Here is a 19,060-nt window from a genome sequence, read left to right on the forward strand (position 1 = left end):
CATCAGAGGAATCAACCTTTGAATGCCACTAGATTTGTTTTATATTAAATGTCAATTTAAATAAATTGTTTTAGAATGATAAGCCACTAAAAAGAGGTTTGTTTTTTTTCAGAATGAGGGCTATCAGAGGCCCATATTGACAGCTCGGGGGATTTTGACTAAAGCGGCTTCTCTTCCACCAGACCATTTATCTCCAGACTTTTCTAGGGTCATTTCAGGGACACCATCAGAGCGGATCTCCCCTCTCCGACCTAGTAGACCTTCTCCAGCAGGTTCTCCTCGCAGCCGTCCCATCCAGACCAGCTCCTCCAACCTCCATTTGTGTCAGGACTCCTTCAACAAGAACTCATTAGCTAATCAGGACACTACAGTAGTGACTCATGAACAATTCAAAACAGCACTTCGCATGGTGGTAGACAAGGGAGATCCACGTTTGCTATTAGAGGATTATGTGAAAATCGGCGAAGGGTCTACCGGAGTGGTTTGCATTGCTAGAGAAAAGCACAGTGGGCGTCAAGTAGCTGTTAAAATGATGGATCTTAGAAAACAGCAACGTAGAGAACTACTGTTTAATGAGGTGAGTTTTTCAACTACAATGTGGATATGTGGTGGATTCAGGCATTTTATATGTATTAAACATCTGTGTGGTACTTAGAGAATGCTGTAGAATTTAGTATTTCTATTCTTGTTTAGTGTTCAAGTGCCATCATACCCTATTTCACAATTATAACAGTTATTTTAGGGACCGCAGCCAGAGCTCTGAAAGGGCAAAGTATTTCTAGAGGCTCAAGGCTCCAAGAGACATTCTGTGACAAACCACCTATTGGTAGGTGTGCACCCTGGGCACCCTGATTAAAAAGCCTGCTCTAAAAACACTCCTTCTACATACCATTTAGATAGGTGGCCACCTTGTAATCAGGCAATTAGACGTATGCCAAAGCAAATATTACTGTTGCATATATACTTTGTATCTTCTCAAAATATTCATCCAAATATTACCAAACACATGGACATCCACAATTATACTGCATAGGTGCATTCTCTAAACCGTTCAAATTATCCTATAAATTGTTGGGACAGAGATTTGGTGCCATCTTCTTCTTGCTGGCCTGGTCAGTTCATATTTCAAGTTGCCTTGTTGCACTTTGCCAAAAGAAATGTATATATCCATATTTGATAATACAGTACTTTCCTCACTACATGATTGGAATATCATAATAACCTACTATTATGTAAACCCATCTCGTGAATAGATCTCTTTTCTGAATATATTTGTTTACATCTAATAGATTTCTTCCTCAGTTTCAACATTTCTTGGCCTCTGCTCAGCCTCTACGTTTTCAACTTGGAAGAACTCTTGAATAACTTTCCAGGTCCAGGGAACCCTTAAAAACAAATACTATATCTACAGCTCATGGCACATTCGTGTGATGGTCACTGGGAAGAATACTCCTTTAATATGTGGTCAATGGGAATAAGAGAGAGACAGAAATTGCTCATCGCCCAAGGAATCCCTAGCAACCTCTGGAGGAAATCTGGTTGAGAAAGGCTTCTCTAAAGGCTTTAAAGTTGCTCCCTAAATTGCAGTCATGTGACCATCAAACACAAAGTTTCTTTGTCTTGTTGAGCTGTTGAAGTACTTTGGTCTACACATTTCAACTTTTCACCTATTAACTCCTTTAGCTTGTGCTGCAGTTGGCATCCTGCAGCACCATTTGTAAAACACAATAGGCTTAATCCACAAACCTAAAACATAAAAAGACAGTTATTTTCAGATGAGTTCAATGAAATTTGAAAATTGCAGTCAGATTGCTGAAATGCGAAGTGTATTTAATGATTTGACCAACTTTATTTCTTTTATTTCCTTTTATTGGGAAACCTTGCCAACGTTACCAGAAGGATTTGTTTAATTTTATGTAGACTGAATTAAGTAAATTAACATATTTTAATTCTGTGTTTAAATATTCAAGGTCTCCTTATTGTGATTATTATACGGTACAGCTGTTATGTTATTATGGATGTGTTTTTGGTCTGAAGTTGGAGCCATCATTTTGTTCCTTGTGTGGCACACAGGTTGTAATCATGAGGGACTACCAGCATTCCAGTGTTGTGGAAATGTACAAGAGCTATCTTGTAGGAGAAGAACTATGGGTCATGATGGAGTATGTGCAAGGTGGTGCTCTGACAGACATTGTGTCACAGACGAGGTATGTGAAAGCTCATACATTTGCTGTAAGGGCATTGAGAGTGTTTGAAATCTGTCCAAACAAGGACCTGCATGGGAGCTTTTATCTGGAAATTTATTAAGGATAGATACTTATCTGGCTAAATAAAATGAGAGAAAAGAGGATGGCAAAAGAGTTGTTAACCTTGGTATCCAATTGTATTTTTTCACCCGATAAGCAACGTATGTTACATCTGACATTCTATACGTTATACATTATAATATATAATCCACTTGTACATTTAAACAAAGTCTTACACCTTTGTTCTCTATTCTAGGCTGAATGAGGAGCAAATTGCTACTGTTTGTAAGTCTGTGTTGCAAGCTCTTGAGTACCTGCACTCCCAGGGAGTCATACACCGAGACATCAAGAGCGATTCCATTCTTCTTACACTGGATGGACGGGTGAGCAGCCATTGCGTTTTTTAGCTTTAGGATTGCATTATAAATGTTATAACTGTCACACAATATTAATAACAAGAATATATTTCTTTATCGTACATCATGGGACACAGAGTCTAAGTAAAAACTTTAATGGGTTATGGGCCACCTTCAGGTAATGGACACTGGTATAACCAATACAGGAATTTCACTCCCCTATATAACCCCTCCTCCTTCCAGGAGCACCTCAGTTTTTTCGCCAGTGTCTAAGGTGTTGGTCACGAGTGAAGATGCACTGTGAGGAGCTCCAAGAGGGATCTATGCTGGATTTAAAATCCTCCACAGACCAGAATTCATCCAAGCCACTGAGGCCACAGGATGGTACACGGGCCTCGCATAGAAGAATGAGGTTTTTCCTGTAATTGAACAAAGGTGTTCCTCTCCCCCTGGGGGAACTAAGCGGCTGGGGATACAGCATATTGTTAATAATGGCTCCTGTATAAAACACTAAGTGTTACAGAATACTAAGACTACTGCTGAGAAAACCCCCCCCTCCTCCTCCTATGGGTATTACTTTAATGACTCACATTTTTGTTGTCAGACTTCCGGTTAAATAAGCCTTGTTGCACCCCAGCCTTATATATTTCAAAGACCGCTTGCACAAAGAAAGCATAGACAGAGTTCTGAAGCGCCAGACGGCGATCACAGATTCTCCTCTTCATCAGGTCTGCATTGCAGACCCGAATGCCGTGCCGTCCGTGCGCGCGGACTTAGGTTCATTTAAAAAAAAAAACGAGGAGGGCGGGTACTGGAGGGGGCGTGGTTTAAGGCAGGGGGCGCCGTGTGCAGGAATCAGCTTCCACGTGGCACACAGCGCACAGCTGAAGACACCAATCAGGCTGACACCTGAAGTTTGTCATAAAACAGACGCTCTCATTTTCAGAAGATCTCTCAAGAGCAACTGAAGAGAAGAAGTCTGTCGCACAGGACACAGGAGCGCTGGGACACGAAAGGGATGCATACAGGCATTTCCAGTAAAGGAAATACATTTGTTATTCAGCACCAAAAGCTGATCTTTATGGTGGCATTGTTTTGATAGCTATTACTCAGCAAGTAGTATATTTTTTCTTAAAGTGCCTCTGCTTTTGTGCTTAGCACTATGACTTCCAGAGCCACCACAAAGGTACCAAAAATTCCACCCCCAGGCGCTGGGAATTCCAGTTATGCCTCCACACTGTCATCCTCTCCAGAGATACCAGACATGGCAAGCCAGGGTGAGTCATTGGAACCAATTGGTGGTGCAACTTCTTCTCACACTTCAGCCTCTGTATACGTGACTAAAGATGCATTTTCCTCTGCCCTGCAGGGCCTATAAGGAATATTAGCGGCTTTAATCGCATCCATCATCCAAATGGATAGGAAGCGTGCTAGATCCCCCTCCCCCACCTCAAACCCTTTACCAAGGGAACAGTGGGTATAGGATGAGGTATTACCCTCAGGCGATCATGAGGAAAAACAAGCCGATTATTCCTCTGTGGAGTAAACAACAGTTGACAAACCTTTTTCAACTTCGCAATCTGAAAGATTGCTGGTACAAACTTTTACGGAGATGGTTCATTCCACTTTCATGCTACCCCTAACAGAGTCAGCTGAAAGTTTGGTTTCTTCCTTGGGTTCTTTGAATCCTTTACAGCCTTTTAATGTGTTTCCGGTCCATGTATTACTAGAAAAGCTTATTTATGCTGAGTGGGATCACCCGGATAAGCATTTTCTCCCTCCAAAGAGATTCTCAGTTCTCCATCCCATGGAGGAGAAATTCACTAAAAGATGGCATATACCAGCAGTTGACGCTGCGATTTCCAGTGTGAATAAAAGTTTAACTTCCCCAGTAGACAATGCACAAACGCTTAAAGATCCAACAGATAAAAAGTTGGAATTCCTGTTAAATTCCTTTTTTTTCTTGGCAGGGGCCATTACTCAGCCTGCAGTCGCTGAAATAGGCATCTGTCAGTCCTTAAAGGACCAGTTCAAAGAGGCCCTTAAGGAGGTCCCTGCACAACAGGCCCATGAGTTGGCCGAACTACCAAAGGCGCTATGTTTTACCATTGACGTTACGAAAGACTCTATTCAACAGGCATCCCGCCTTGCACTTGTGCTAGTACACATGCGTATGACCCTCTGGTTAAAAAATCGGTCAGCCAAAGCAGCTTGCAAAAGGCTTCTGACTAGTTTCCCTTTTCATGGGGAGTGACTATTTGGGAATGATTTGGACAGATACATCCAAACGATTTCTAGTGGGCAGAGTACTCTTTTGCCAGTCAAAAGAAAGTATAAACGTCCTTCATTTAAACAGACTTTTTCTCCTGCGCCAGGGGCATCCGCCTCTAGGCAGTGGCTAGAGGAAAACCTCAGGGTCAGGCCCAGGCACAAAAGAAGACCTGGGGCCGGAAATCTGCAAAGAAAAATACTAAAGCCTCATCATGAAGAGGCACCCCCCCCCCCTCGCCAGAGTGGGGGGAAGAATTCTGCAATACTCAGAAGTCTAGCAAAAGTAAATTCAGGACAGATGGGTCATCTCCACGGTGTCCCTAGGATACAAGCTAGAATTTCGGGAGTTTCCACCGTCTCATTTTCTGAGATCAAACGTTCCCAAAGATCCAGGGAAAAGGCAATCTTTGTTTCAAGCATTAGACCAATTGTTGGTTCAGGGGGTGATCATACAGATCCCCACAGAAGAGCAAGGTTTGGGGTTTTATTCAAACCTGTTTATAGTACCAAAACCAAATGGAGATGTCAGACCCATTCTAGATCTAAAGAATCTAAATGAGTTCCTAAAAATCTGCTCCTTTAGCATGGAGTCGATCAGGTCAGTAGTTTCTATCCTACAAGGAAGAGAACGTCTGGCGTCCATCGACATCAGGGATGCATATCTGCATGTCCCTATATTTCCCACTCACCAAAAGTTTCTGCGATTCAGAGTAGAACAGCAGCACTTTCCGTTTGTAGCCTTGCCCTTCGGGCTAGCTACAGCACCCCAGGTGTTCACAAAAGTGCTGGCCCCACCTCTAGCCAAGTCGTGGCAGCAACTGAATGGAGGGAATGCATGGATCAGTGAGAACTGATCCCACGGGGTCACCAACGCATCTGTTCCGCATGCGAGTGGATCCTTTGTCCTGGACACAAAGTTGACTAGCTTCATGTTGAATCTGGACGCTAGAAGATCTACCTCCGGAGTCCCCCGTCATTTGGCAAATAGCCTGAAAAATGTTGGGGTGAAGAGACCATTCCCCCGGAAATAACTGCTGGCGACTTAAAGTGGTGTTCCGGCCAAAATTATACTTTTTAAATAAAAATACCCATATAATACACAAGCTTAATGTATTCTAGTAAAGTTAGTGTGTAAACTAAGGTCTGTTTTGTTTGTTTATAGCAGTAGTTTGTTATTTTATAAACTTACAGCAGGCCGTGGCCATCTTAGGTGTGGGCATCTGAAGCCAGACTGTATTTCTTCCTGGATCTCATCCTTGCAGATCTCGCACATGCTCAGTGCAGCACAAGCAGTGTAATAGGTTTCAGGTCAAGTTTCCATAGCAATGGCAGTGTCAGAGGAAGTTGCCGCCCCTTCCCAGAAGACATTGCAAACAGGAAATGATACGATGAGCCACGGCTAGGGAGGAGGAAGTGAAAAATGAATACAGCAGATATACAGTAGGTGCTGAGAAAAAAAAAATTAAAAATATCCAATTCATTTGCAGTGCACAGTTTAGTGAGGGAATGTACACAGGGCATAACAGTCTTGGCGTACCTAGACGATCTATTGCTAATAGACCAGTCAGTAGCTCGCTTGGAGCAAAGTGTACGCATTACAACCAGTTACCTGGAATGTCTGGGTTGGATTCTCAACCTAGAGAAGTCTTTCTTAAAACAGCTAAAAAAAGCTGGAGTATTTGGGCCTGATCATAGACACAGCCCAGAAAAAGGTGTTCTTGCCTCCGGCAAAAATCAACTCCATACGAGAGCGGGTGCGGATGGTCAGGTTGAAAGGAGATCCCTCAATTCGCCTTTGCATGAGGTTGTTAAGAAAGATGGGGGCTTTGTCGAAGCAGTCCCCTATGCCTAGTTCCATTCAAGACTGTTGCAAAACAGTATCCTGTCTGCTTGGAACAAAATGATCTAAGCTTTGGACTTGCCAATGCGGCTGTCCCCAAGGGTGTCCCAAAGCCTCAGCTGGTGGTTACTAACCCAGAATCTGCTGAAAGGAAAATCCTTCAGACCAATTATCTGGAAAGTAGTAACGACAGATGCCAGCCTTTAAGGCTGGGGAGCAGTACTGGAGAAAATTACTGTCCAGGGACTGTGGTCAAGACCCGAAAGAGCCTTGCCCATTAACATCCTAGAGATTCGGGCAGTGCGTCTGGCTCTGAAGGCCTGGACTTCCAGGTTAAGGGATTGTCCTGTCAGGATCCAATTCGACAATGCCACAGCTGTGGCCTGTATCAATCACCAAGGGGGCACCAAGAGTCTCTCAGCACAGAGAGAGGTGAACCATATTCTAACTTAGAGTAAATTGATATGCCACATAGTTTACACAGAGGAATAAACTAACATTAATAGGTACCATCATCCTGGGTATGAATGAAGCCAAGAAATAGGATTGAAAGAGAAATCGGAGCAGGAACCTCTCCAATAGGGTCCTGCCTCTTTCAAAAGAGGAAGAAAGAAGAGGACTATTGCGGTACCATGAAGAGAAAACTTGGTTTAAAAGAAATGTAAATTTATTTCAAAATTGATAAAAAGTCCTGTAGGGGACATGTTTGGTACATATTGATAATATTGACATACAAAAACAAACACAATAGTAATTGTTTACAGCATTGTTGACACTAAGTTTTGGTATAGCTAATGCCCACAAGGTGCATAGACAAAGGTTTATATGGTGTGATACTTGCAGACGTAACCTCTACGGTTTCGCGGTCACAGCCGCTTCTTCAGGAGGCGTCTGGTAGTATATAGTCTATGAAGGTGAAAAATATAGTATCAACATAACAAGCATAAATATATAGACAGTTTTGGAGAATACACAACTTGAATTGGAGAATATGCTCAAAGTTTACAAATTGCACTCACCACACTATAACCAAGGGGGTCTTCCTGGAGTGATATTGTGAGACGCCCTCGAGGAGGCGTTCCCCCGGTGGCGGGCCAGGGAGGCAAATTTAGGGTATAGCTATTATGAGGGAAATTTTTAAAAAATAAGATTTAAAGGATAATACAATAAATTCTGTTGAGGGGTCACCCGGGAGTGCCAGGATTAAGGTGAAAAAGGAACAAGAACAGGGAAGGAAAGGGGGGGGAAAGGAACGGAGGGGGGGGGGGAGGGAAGGGGAAAAGGGGGAAAAAAACGGAGGGGGGAAAGGGGGAAAAAAGGGGAAGGGAAAAAAAGGGGGGGGAAAAGAAAGAAAGAGAAAAAAAAAAAAAAAAGGGAGGGAGAGGAGAAGGGAGGAAAGGGGGGGGGGGAAGGGAAAAAAGAGGGGAAAAAAGGGAAAGGGAAATTTTCACATTTTCCTTTCCCTTTTTTCCCCTCTTTTTTTCCCTTCCCCCCCCCCCCCCCTTTCCTCCCTTCTCCTCTCCCTCCCTTTTTTTTTTTTTTTTTTTTTTTTCTCTTTCTTTCTTTTTCCCCCCCTTTTTTTCCCTTCCCCTTTTTTCCCCCTTTCCCCCTTTCCCCCCTCCGTTTTTTTCCCCCTTTTCCCCTTCCCCCCCCCCCCTCCGTTCCTTCCCCCCCCTTTCCTTCCCTGTTCTTGTTCCTTTTTCACCTTAATCCTGGCACTCCCGGGTGACCCCTCAACAGAATTTATTGTATTATCCTTTAAATCTTATTTTTTAAAAATTTCCCTCATAATAGCTATACCCTAAATTTGCCTCCCTGGCCCGCCACCGGGGGAACGCCTCCTCGAGGGCGTCTCACAATATCACTCCAGGAAGACCCCCTTGGTTATAGTGTGGTGAGTGCAATTTGTAAACTTTGAGCATATTCTCCAATTCAAGTTGTGTATTCTCCAAAACTGTCTATATATTTATGCTTGTTATGTTGATACTATATTTTTCACCTTCATAGACTATATACTACCAGACGCCTCCTGAAGAAGCGGCTGTGACCGCGAAACCGTAGAGGTTACGTCTGCAAGTATCACACCATATAAACCTTTGTCTATGCACCTTGTGGGCATTAGCTATACCAAAACTTAGTGTCAACAATGCTGTAAACAATTACTATTGTGTTTGTTTTTGTATGTCAATATTATCAATATGTACCAAACATGTCCCCTACAGGACTTTTTATCAATTTTGAAATAAATTTACATTTCTTTTAAACCAAGTTTTCTCTTCATGGTACCGCAATAGTCCTCTTCTTTCTTCCTCTTTTGAAAGAGGCAGGACCCTATTGGAGAGGTTCCTGCTCCGATTTCTCTTTCAATCCTATTTCTTGGCATATTCTAACTTAGGCAGAAAGGAATGTTCCGTGCCTATCAGCAGTCTTCATTCTGGGAGTAGAGAATTGTCAGGCAGACTACTTAAAGTGGAGTTCCACCCACTTTTACAACTCTTCAGCATCCCTCACTAAACTGTGCACTGCAAACGAATTGGATATTTTTAATTTTTTTTTCTCAGCACCTACTGTATATCTGCTGTATTCATTTTTCACTTCCTCCTCCCTAGCCGTGGCTCATCGCATCATTTCCTGTTTGCAATGTCTTCTGGGAAGGGGCGGCAACTTCCTCTGACACTGCCGTTGCTATGGAAACCTGACCTGAAACCTATTACACTGCTTGTGCTGCACTGAGCATGTGCGAGATCTGCAAGGATGAGATCCAGGAAGAAATACAGTCTGGCTTCAGATGCCCACACCTAAGATGGCCACGGCCTGCTGTAAGTTTATAAAATAACAAACTACTGCTATAAACAAACAAAACAGACCTTAGTTTACACACTAACTTTACTAGAATACATTAAGCTTGTGTATTATATGGGTATTTTTATTTAAAAAGTATAATTTTGGCCGGAACACCACTTTAAGTCGCCAGCAGTTATTTCCGGGGGAATGGTCTCTTCACCCCAACATTTTTCAGGCTATTTGCCAAATGATGGGGGACTCCGGAGGTAGATCTTCTAGCGTCCAGATTCAACATGAAGCTAGTCAACTTTGTGTCCAGGACAAAGGATCCACTCGCATGCGGAACAGATGCGTTGGTGACCCCGTGGGATCAGTTCTCACTGATCCATGCATTCCCCCCATTCAGTTGCTGCCACGACTTCTTTGCAGGATCAAGCTGGAAAGAAAGCCGGTAATTCTGGTAGCACCAGCATGGCCCAGAAGGTCGTGGTATGCACAAATCGTAAAGATGGCAGTGGAGGATCCATGGTCCCTTCCACTAATGCCAGACCTGCTCTCACAGGGGCCGATATTCCATTATACTTTATGAACGCTAAATTTAATGGCCTGGCTATTGAAACCCATATTCTGAAGCAACGTGGGCTTTCCGGGTCGGTTATCTCTACTTTGATTACAGCCAGCTTCCAGAACTATATATTAAAGAGTCTGGAGGGCTTATGTTTCCTGGTGTGAATCCAACGGTTGGCACCCTCGGAGCTATATCATAGGCAGAATTCTTGCCTTTCTACAATTAGGGATAGAGATGAAGTTGGCCTTCAGTACTATTAAGGGCCAAGTCTCAGCCTTATCGATCTTATTTCAAAGACCGTTTGCTACGCATTCTTTAGTCCGGGGTTTCATACAAGGGGTGATGCGGATTAATCCGCCAGTTAAATCACCTTTGAGCCCTTGGGACTTGAACTTAGTTTTGTCAGTGTTGCAAAAACAGCCATTTGAACCGATACAGCATATCCGCTCAGTCCTTCTGACAAGTAAGCTGGTGTTCTTGGTTGCTATATCCTCAGCAAGGAGGGTTTCGGAATTGGCTGCGCTTTCATGTAAAGAGCCATATTTGATTATTCATGAGGACAGAGTGGTGTTACGCCCTCGTCCAGACTTTTTGCCAAAAGTGGTGGCAAAAGTGGTGTCAGGTTTTCACCTGAACCAAGATATTGTCCTGCCATCGTTTTTTTTCCAAAACAATGTTCCAGGGAAGAGAAGTTATTACATTGTCTTGATGTGGTGAGAGCAGTGAAAATCTATTTAAAGACAACTGCTCAGATTAGAAAGACTGATGTCTTATTTATTCTGTCAGAGGGTCCTAAGAAAGAACAGGCAGCGTCAAAATCCACTGTCGCTAAGTGGATTCGGCAAGTTATAATTCAGACTTGTGATTTAAGGGGAAAGATTCCTCCTTTTCAAGTCAAAGTGCACTCTACCAGGTCGGTTAGTGCTTCTTGGGCAGTGCGTCACCAGGCCTCCATGGCTCAGACCTGCAAGGCCGCAACTTGGTCTTCAGTACATACATTCACAAATCTTTATCAGGTGGATGTAAGGAGGTATGAGGATATCGCCTTCGGGTGCAGTGTGCTGCAGGCGGTAGTATAAGTCCTCAGGTCTGGGGGTATCTCTCCCTCTGCTCAAATAGCATTGCTATGGGACGTCTAATTAAGTTATTACTTAGGCTTTGTGTCCCATGATGTACGATAAAGAAAATAGGATTTTTATAACAGCTTACCTGTAAAATCCTTTTCTTGTAGTAAATCATGGGACACAGAGGTCCCTCCCCTCTTTTATGGGGTTTAAGTTTATTGCTTTGCTACAAAAACTGAGGTGCTCCTGGAAGGAGGAGGGGTTATAGGGGAGTGAATTGGGTATACCAGTGTCCATCACCTGAAGGTGGCCCATAACCTATTAAGTTATTACTGTGTCCCATGATGTACTCCAAGAAAAGGATTTTACAGGTAAGCTGTTATAAAAATCCTATTTATTCGTTATTTAAGAAACGGATGTTTTAGCCAAGCAGGGAGATAAATTACATGGGACACAGAATTACACCCAGGAAGGATTTTCAGTAATTCTTTGCTATTTTTGTATGCAGTATACTGAAAATTATTTATAGTAAAATGTAACTTTCTGTGTAAATTAGCGAAGTACATTCCTGTGTTTTTGTAACAAAAGAATTAGTCTTACAGTTGTTTTGTAGAAAGCAGCCAAGGCCTGAGTACAAAGTCCCATCCACTGCCTGCATGTTGCAGAGGAGGACCCTCTCAAAAGCCATTTTGAAACATTTGATGGTTAAAAGCAGGTTGCCTTTAGGGCTGTCAAGAGATGTTACTCTTCATCAAGCCTTAACACGGGTCACCTAATGCATTCTTTCATGCTTTTATTAATATTGACTACTCAAGTCCTGAAAGGGGGGGGGGGATTCCACAAAATGCGTTGGCTGTATTTGATGCTTTTAAACAGTAAATGTTCTAAAAAGTCCTTGAACTGTAACAAACTTTTGTACCGGGCTCTTCTCAGTACTCATCCAAAAATGTACCATCTGGCAAGCACTTCCTTTGTCGCTATCAGAGAGGTAGCAGCCAGCCTAGGACCAGAACAGGGTCCACCTATGCTATATTTCAACCATGGAGCTGCATCTTTGAAGAAAAAATCCCTTTAGGGTAGATTCATCAGAACCTATTTTCATTTCCATTTGTCCAGCGTTATTACACATGCATCAGTCACATTGAGTTACACTTATAGTTCCCTATTAATTGGACAGCTCAAGCTTTGACTGAGTAGGGGGGTGTTGGACCCCTGCAAGGAGACCACTGATTCCACACAGCAAGTGTCCTTCTGTATTTACCTGATTTCAACTGAAAGCTCAATTGGGCTTTGAACTTCAGGAATGATCTGAATTACATACTTACATGGGCCCATTATGCAAGTATGCATATCTTGTACCTGATGGGTTTCTGGGGAAGCTGAAAAACCACTGTTGGTAGTAAGCACTACTGGCAATAGCTGCAGTCTTCGGGTCCAATGTGTGCTCTGCTCGAGTGGCTTCTCCTCTGCACACAGAACACGGGGGGGGGGGAACTTGCTCAGCCCCGCTGCATTTATAGAACACTTTGGTTTCTTTCATTGAATACAACTAATTCTTTGAACAAGTTGAAGATTGTGACGTTAGTGCCCCTACGACTACCCCGAATACTACAGTGATTTCTCAGCTTCCCCAGCAAACCATCAGGTATAAGATATCTTGTCAAGCTGGACCAATGTATGTGTGTAATACAGATCATTAAAGGAGTTCAAATTTAACACATTTTCTGTTTTAAAAAAACACAATAAAATGTTTTGTAGCACAGTCAATACTGAGGAAATGTTTTCTTGTTTCTAGGTGAAGCTTTCTGACTTTGGGTTCTGTGCTCAAATTAGCAAAGATGTTCCTAAGAGGAAGTCATTGGTGGGTACTCCATATTGGATGGCACCAGAGGTCATATTGAGGACTGCATATGGCACAGAGGTAAATTTATATAAGACTTAACTGTCTTGGGGTGTTTATTTAGATTTAGGGTTCCTAGAAATCTTAGAAATGGAAGTAGTACCAATTGTTTGTAGGATTAGTAGGTTGATGTTGGTGAAACAGAAGATATTTTAGGGATAATGTAAAGGGCATCTTAATGGAAAGATGCTGTTTTTGCTTTGCATTAAGTTGCTTTGCTTTTATTTTTTTTCATACAAATCAATCTAGATGCATGTGTGTGTTATCTCCCAACTACAAGTCTTCTCCTGGGTTTGACTTGCTTCTGGATACACTAGCCCTTAATTTCCTCTGTGGCTCCTTAGGTGGATATCTGGTCTTTGGGAATCATGGTAATCGAGATGGTTGATGGCGAACCTCCCTATTTCAGTGACTCTCCTGTGCAGGCCATGAAAAGGTTGCGGGACAGCCCACCTCCAAAACTGAGGAACTCTCACAAAGTGAGTGACATCATTTGATTGTATCCGAAATATTTACATATGCATGTCATATCAGAAATACTAAGACTTATTATAAAATTCATACTTGTATGTGTACAATCTTGTTGTTTTTCAAGCAAAGGGTTAGGTTTACATACACAAGGGGAGGAAAAATTACATTATGTAATTAAGTGAAAGAGATTTGTAAACTCCCTCTCAGGTGGTCAGATGTTATATTGCACAGGTTTAAAGAGTAACTCCACTTTTTTTGAGAAAAAAAAAACAATCAATGTACATTAGGATAGGATTTAACAGACCTTGTTGCAGATTCCTACCTGTTTTTTCTCTGAGGAATAGCTGTTTGATTGACCATGTCCTTTGCATACTGATTCTGAATAGGAGGGCTGGTTCATTATAATCAGCGGATGTACTCTGTGTTCTGATGAGTGTTTGCATCTCTATCCCACCAAAATGTTTGTTGCAGAGGATGCCTAAAAGCCAACTTAAATGTTAGTGCAGAGTTCTGGGAAAATCCATGCGCCAATTACACAAGCAAGAAATTACATTTTTGACAACGTTCTGTACATTAACAATGTACAAAAGGCCTATAGGTTGCCATATAGCATTGAATTTTACAGAAAATTACAATGTTTCAGACTGAAATGGAAAGGTACACAATATGGCTAGTATAGCACGTGTTTATGCTTTATTATAATTTTTTTATTTGCAGTATTTTTTTCCACGAAAGCGGAGTTATTCTTTAAGTCACCTCTGACTTGGGTTAAAATGGATCCAGTTTTTTCTCATGCAAATATACATTTAGCGTAGATGTATGTAAAATACATGTGTATCATGTTTCCAGGCAGTAGGGTCACAAAATGTACAATAGATATTGGAAATGTTTAAAAAATTGCTTACAGTTGGATTGGCATTAAATGTTTACAAAGTTAGTCAGGTTGAAAAAAAGACACAAGTCCATCAAAAAAACCCAAATAGAAGCGCTCCATAAACACAATCCTATACCCACATTTGATTCAGAGGAAAGCAAAAAAAACAATAAGGCATGGAGCATGGTCCAAATAGAAGACTAATTCTCATCCTATGTGTATTTTTTCCCATTAAAATTAGCAGTAAAATGATTTAATTGACCTTTAAAGTTTCATTATCTTGCTAAACCTATTCCTTATTCACAGGTGCTATATTTTACAGTAGGGGTATATTGTACAGAATATCCACAATGGAACTCAAGTAGATAGTAGATGCTGTGTAAGACCAAGGGAAAGGGTCCTTTTTTTTTTTTTTTTTTTTTTTTTACTGCTGTGTTGCTGCTGATAAAGTGGTTGTACTGTAATACACCTTGAGCGATTCTTTATCAGTCCTGCCTGCAGTCTTCTGCAGCATCTTGTACTCCACTGATCCCAAGACTGCACCACTCCTCTTAGTAACATCCTCTTAGTCTATCCATCATTTGTATAGCTATTATCACATGAGAAGGAGATGGTATATTCTTACTGTGTACTGTATAGTACAGCTATGTTAGGTTCTATCACATATTTTATTTTTGTGCACACATTATTTGCCTTGTGATCATTATACTTTAATATACTTTCATGTCTTCGGTGACCAGAAAGGATTTTTTTCCCCCCACTGGAACAAATTGGACCATGCTTCATAGCATTTTTTTGCCTTCCTCTGGATCAAAATGTTTATAGGGTTCTGTATATGGAAGTTTACTATTTATTTATTTTTTCTAGTAGACTTGGATGGACTTGTGTCTATTTTTCTAACTATATATGTAACTAATTAGCAATAGTCATTTCATATACAGTAGGTGTTCATGCAACCTTGATTTTGACTTTGGTTATTTTAGCAAAAGGGCTCCATGGATGCTCTGGTTTTAGCTGCATTATTTAAGGCAGAATTGGACTAGTGCTTTTGTGTAGTGATGTGGGTGAGGGTATTACATTGTATGGTTGGCTTGTTACTTCAATTGTTGCTTTGCTATTTAGTATTTTCCACTAGAACTTTTTCATATTCAGTGCAGGCAATTTCCTGGGTGTGAGCTTTTTTTGTTGTTGTCTATGTCTAGTTGTGGAGATTTCCCCTCCCTCCCTTTTGTGTCTGCAGGATGAAAAGTCAGGGGAACTTCTACCATTAGGGACACAGCAATAAAAAAGTGGGAGGAGTTTGAACCTTTGACTGGTTTATATTACTGTTTCCGCTGGGTTTAATTCCCCTAATTTTCTGTTTTATCTATGAGACCAGAGAGAATCCTCATCAGGAGCAAAGGTTCCAACTCTTTCACATACTATGTAAAAGTATCAAAAAAAGTTTTGTCTCCACCTTAATAAGAATCAGTCAAGACTGGGTTTATGCAATAATCTGAATTTACTCATACATGTAACTATAAAAACTGCACATTCCAGATAGTAACAACACTTTCTTTTGCAGGCTGACAGCGCTAAAATACTAACTGCCAATCAGCAGCAGCATTGTCAGCCTGCCGTGCAAGGGTGACAATAGGCTGGGTTCACATAAATGCGAATTGGATGCGGTTTTAACCGCATCCAATTCGCATAACAAGTGAATATGACCGGCTTTTAATGGCGCCGGTACACACATATCTGCACATGGCCGTGGTGTGGTTTTGAAAAGTGTCCTGTGCCTTTTTGGGGCCGATAAAAATTTGCACTTGAACCGGTGAACAGAAATGCTCCATGCTGAAAACCGCAGCTTTATCTGTGTGAACCCAGCCTTAAGCCTCGTACACACGGTACGATTTTTGGACAACAGAGCGTCTGATTTTTGTCAAAAGGGCGTGTGCCAGGATCTTGTCTTGCATACTAACGTTACACAAATTGTCGTGCCACAAACACGAACGTAGTGATGTACTACGAGGAATTTCAGCTCTTGAGCGCCACCCTTTTGGCCCCTTCTGCTAATTTCGTGTTTGGTAAGCATTGATTCCGAGCATGTGTGTTTGTACTTTCGACTTTTGTGTGATGGATTTGTGTACTGGCCATCCGAATATCTGACGTGGAGCTGTCGTTTGACAAAAATTCACTAGCCTGTCATCCAACATTTGTTGTCCAAAAATTGGAAAACAGTTGATGAAAGGAGTGTACTAACAGTAAGAACATCGGACAACAGTCTGTCAAATGACAATCCCCTTCTGAGATTTTTGTACAGTGTGTACGAGGCTTTATAGTTGGCTGTTTGGTTACTTGTCTGACAGACTTGATTGGTGGTCCACTTGACAGCTGGCTGACAACATTGCTGCTAACTGAAAAGTATTGGCTTAACATTTTCAGCCTGCAACAAAGGATATGTTGTACTAATAGGATCCTATATGTGTAAGTGCTAAAATAAACTTCTTATTTGGTCCCCTTTGATCTAAAAAAAAATACAATTGAAAGGGTTTCCTTTTGATAAACACAAAAAACAAAAAAAAAATGTTTCTCCTACCAGAAATCTTGTCAGCTAATGGCTTCATATGCTCTCTGCTTGCGCTCTACTCCGATCAGTTACATTGTTCCCAACTATACATGTGGGCTACAGAACATCTATCTTTTATGTCATGGAAAAGAGGCATGTGCTTGTAGTCCAAGTCAGGTGAGCGCCTAGGGTGACAACGCTGCTTCTTCATATAAAAGTGTGTTCTTGGCAGGATCATTAGGTGAAAGTAAATTAATAGAGTGGTCTTATCTAACCAGTTGCAAATGACAGAGGGATGGTGCGGCTCTTATATGACGCTGTCATATGACATCCACTCAGAACGGCCGCTCTCATGCAGCCGCGGGGGTGCGCCGTGTTGCTAGGACACAATGCAACCCCGATCCCTGTAAAAAGCCATGGACGCGGACACAGCCGATTGCATGGGTAAAGAGCCATGGACGCGGCTCTTTAACCATGCGATCGGCTGTGTCCAATCACAGCCGGTCACATGTAAACAAGAAAGTGCCGTGGATCGCCTCTCATCGCCTCACACTGACAGAGTGTGTGGCGAGGAGTGACAATCAGTGCTAGCTCCTTCGCAGGGGATACCTGGACTGGTAATCGGGGCGCTGATCATCAGTGCTGCCCATCAGCACCACCCATTAGTGCCGCCTATCCGTGCCGCCTATCATTGCCCACCACTGCCACCTATCGGTGCCCACCAGTGCTGCCTATCAGTACCCATCAGTGCGGCATATTAGTGCCTCCTCATCAGTGCCACCTAATCAATGCCCATAAGTGCTGCCTCATCAGTGTCCATAAGTGCCACCTCATAAGTGACCATCAGTGCCACCTCATCAGCGTACATCAGTGAAGGAGAAAAATTACTTACAAAATTTACTGACAGAAACTAAGAAAAACTATTTTATTTTTTTTTCAACATTTTCGGTCTTTTTTCTTTCTTTTTTTTTTTTGTAAAAACTTAAAATCCCAGCAGTGATTAGTGATTAAATACCACCAAAAGAAAGCTCTATTTGAGTGAAGAAAAAGATAAAAAAATCATTTGGGTACAGTGTTGCATGACCGCGCAATTGTCATTCAAAATGTGACAGTGCTGAAAGCTGAAAAATGGCCTGGGCAGGAAGGGGGTGAAAGTGCCCTGTATTGAGGTGGCTCAGGACTGGTATGAAGCAATGTATTACAATTTTGTTCCTGGGTATCAAGCGGGGGTCAGCAACTAGTAGATCGTGGAGAGATGACCTACCATCCCAGAGCATCAAACAGAGTGCAATGCAGAGGGACTTCACGTAAAGTTGAAGCTGTAGTAGGGAGCAAGAGCCGCATATGCCGATGCCTCCTCTGTAGTGCTGGTTCATGTCCAATGCGGAGTGATACCAATTGCACTCCACCTCTTATCCCGGCTAGCCATCTCCAGAGTGGTGCCAGCAGGAAAGAGGAGATCTTCAGGTCAGTGTGAAGCAATACACCGGGCATAATAGTATAGTGCTTCTTTCACACTGCTGCGCTGAGGTTCACCCACACCGCGAGTGCAGTGCAGAAAATGTGAAGCTTTCCTGTGGGTTTGCTGTGCTAACCATAGGCTTCTATTATATCCTGTGGGTTTGGTGCACTTTCTGAATGCAGGATATAATAGAAGTCTATGGCAAAGCACAGCTAACCCAGGAAAGTTGCAGATGCACTCCGCTGCACCCGCAGTGCAAGTAAACCGCAGCACATCAGTGTGAAAGCAGCCTTATAGCAAGCTCCGAACAGTAAGGGTTCGTATATTTGCAGTTTGGGGGACGGGAAATCCCCATAGTTAAGGCGTGTTTTTATCACCCCCACCCCAACCATACCCCCTTTAACTGCAGAGGCCAGGGGTGTACACATGTCATAGCTGCAGCAGGAGTTATATGCCCTGTCATGGTTGGTGGTTGTAGTATCTGCCAAGCATGACCCATTCAAGTGAATGAGGCCACTCTGCAAGTGCCCTGCAACCTTGTGCAGTACAGCAAACAAGGGGTTGAAGCAGGCAGCATTGTTGCTTTCTCACCACCTGCTTTAACCCCTTGGACCCCGCAGAAGCATGCAGTTGCAGGGCACTTGCAGAGTGGCCCCATTTACTTAAATGGACTGCA

The 19,060-nt window shown here is 42.4% G+C and overlaps 1 protein-coding gene across 4 annotated transcripts in view; it reads left to right on the forward strand.

The window, feature by feature from the left end:
* The window catches only part of PAK6 (p21 (RAC1) activated kinase 6), a 290,545-nt gene that overhangs the window by 266,901 nt on the left and 4,584 nt on the right, over window positions 1-19,060 (forward strand). For all 4 annotated transcript variants that reach the window (XM_073609984.1, XM_073609985.1, XM_073609983.1 and 1 more), the window contains 5 exons: window positions 113-577; window positions 2,074-2,207; window positions 2,503-2,629; window positions 12,925-13,050; window positions 13,374-13,508. In XM_073609984.1, coding sequence (XP_073466085.1) covers window positions 113-577; window positions 2,074-2,207; window positions 2,503-2,629; window positions 12,925-13,050; window positions 13,374-13,508 — 987 coding nt within the window. The remainder of the gene's footprint in view (window positions 1-112; window positions 578-2,073; window positions 2,208-2,502; window positions 2,630-12,924; window positions 13,051-13,373; window positions 13,509-19,060) is intronic.

The sequence above is a fragment of the Aquarana catesbeiana genome, linkage group LG13, assembly GCF_042186555.1.
Source record: "Aquarana catesbeiana isolate 2022-GZ linkage group LG13, ASM4218655v1, whole genome shotgun sequence".
NCBI classification, from domain to species: Eukaryota; Metazoa; Chordata; class Amphibia; order Anura; family Ranidae; genus Aquarana; species Aquarana catesbeiana.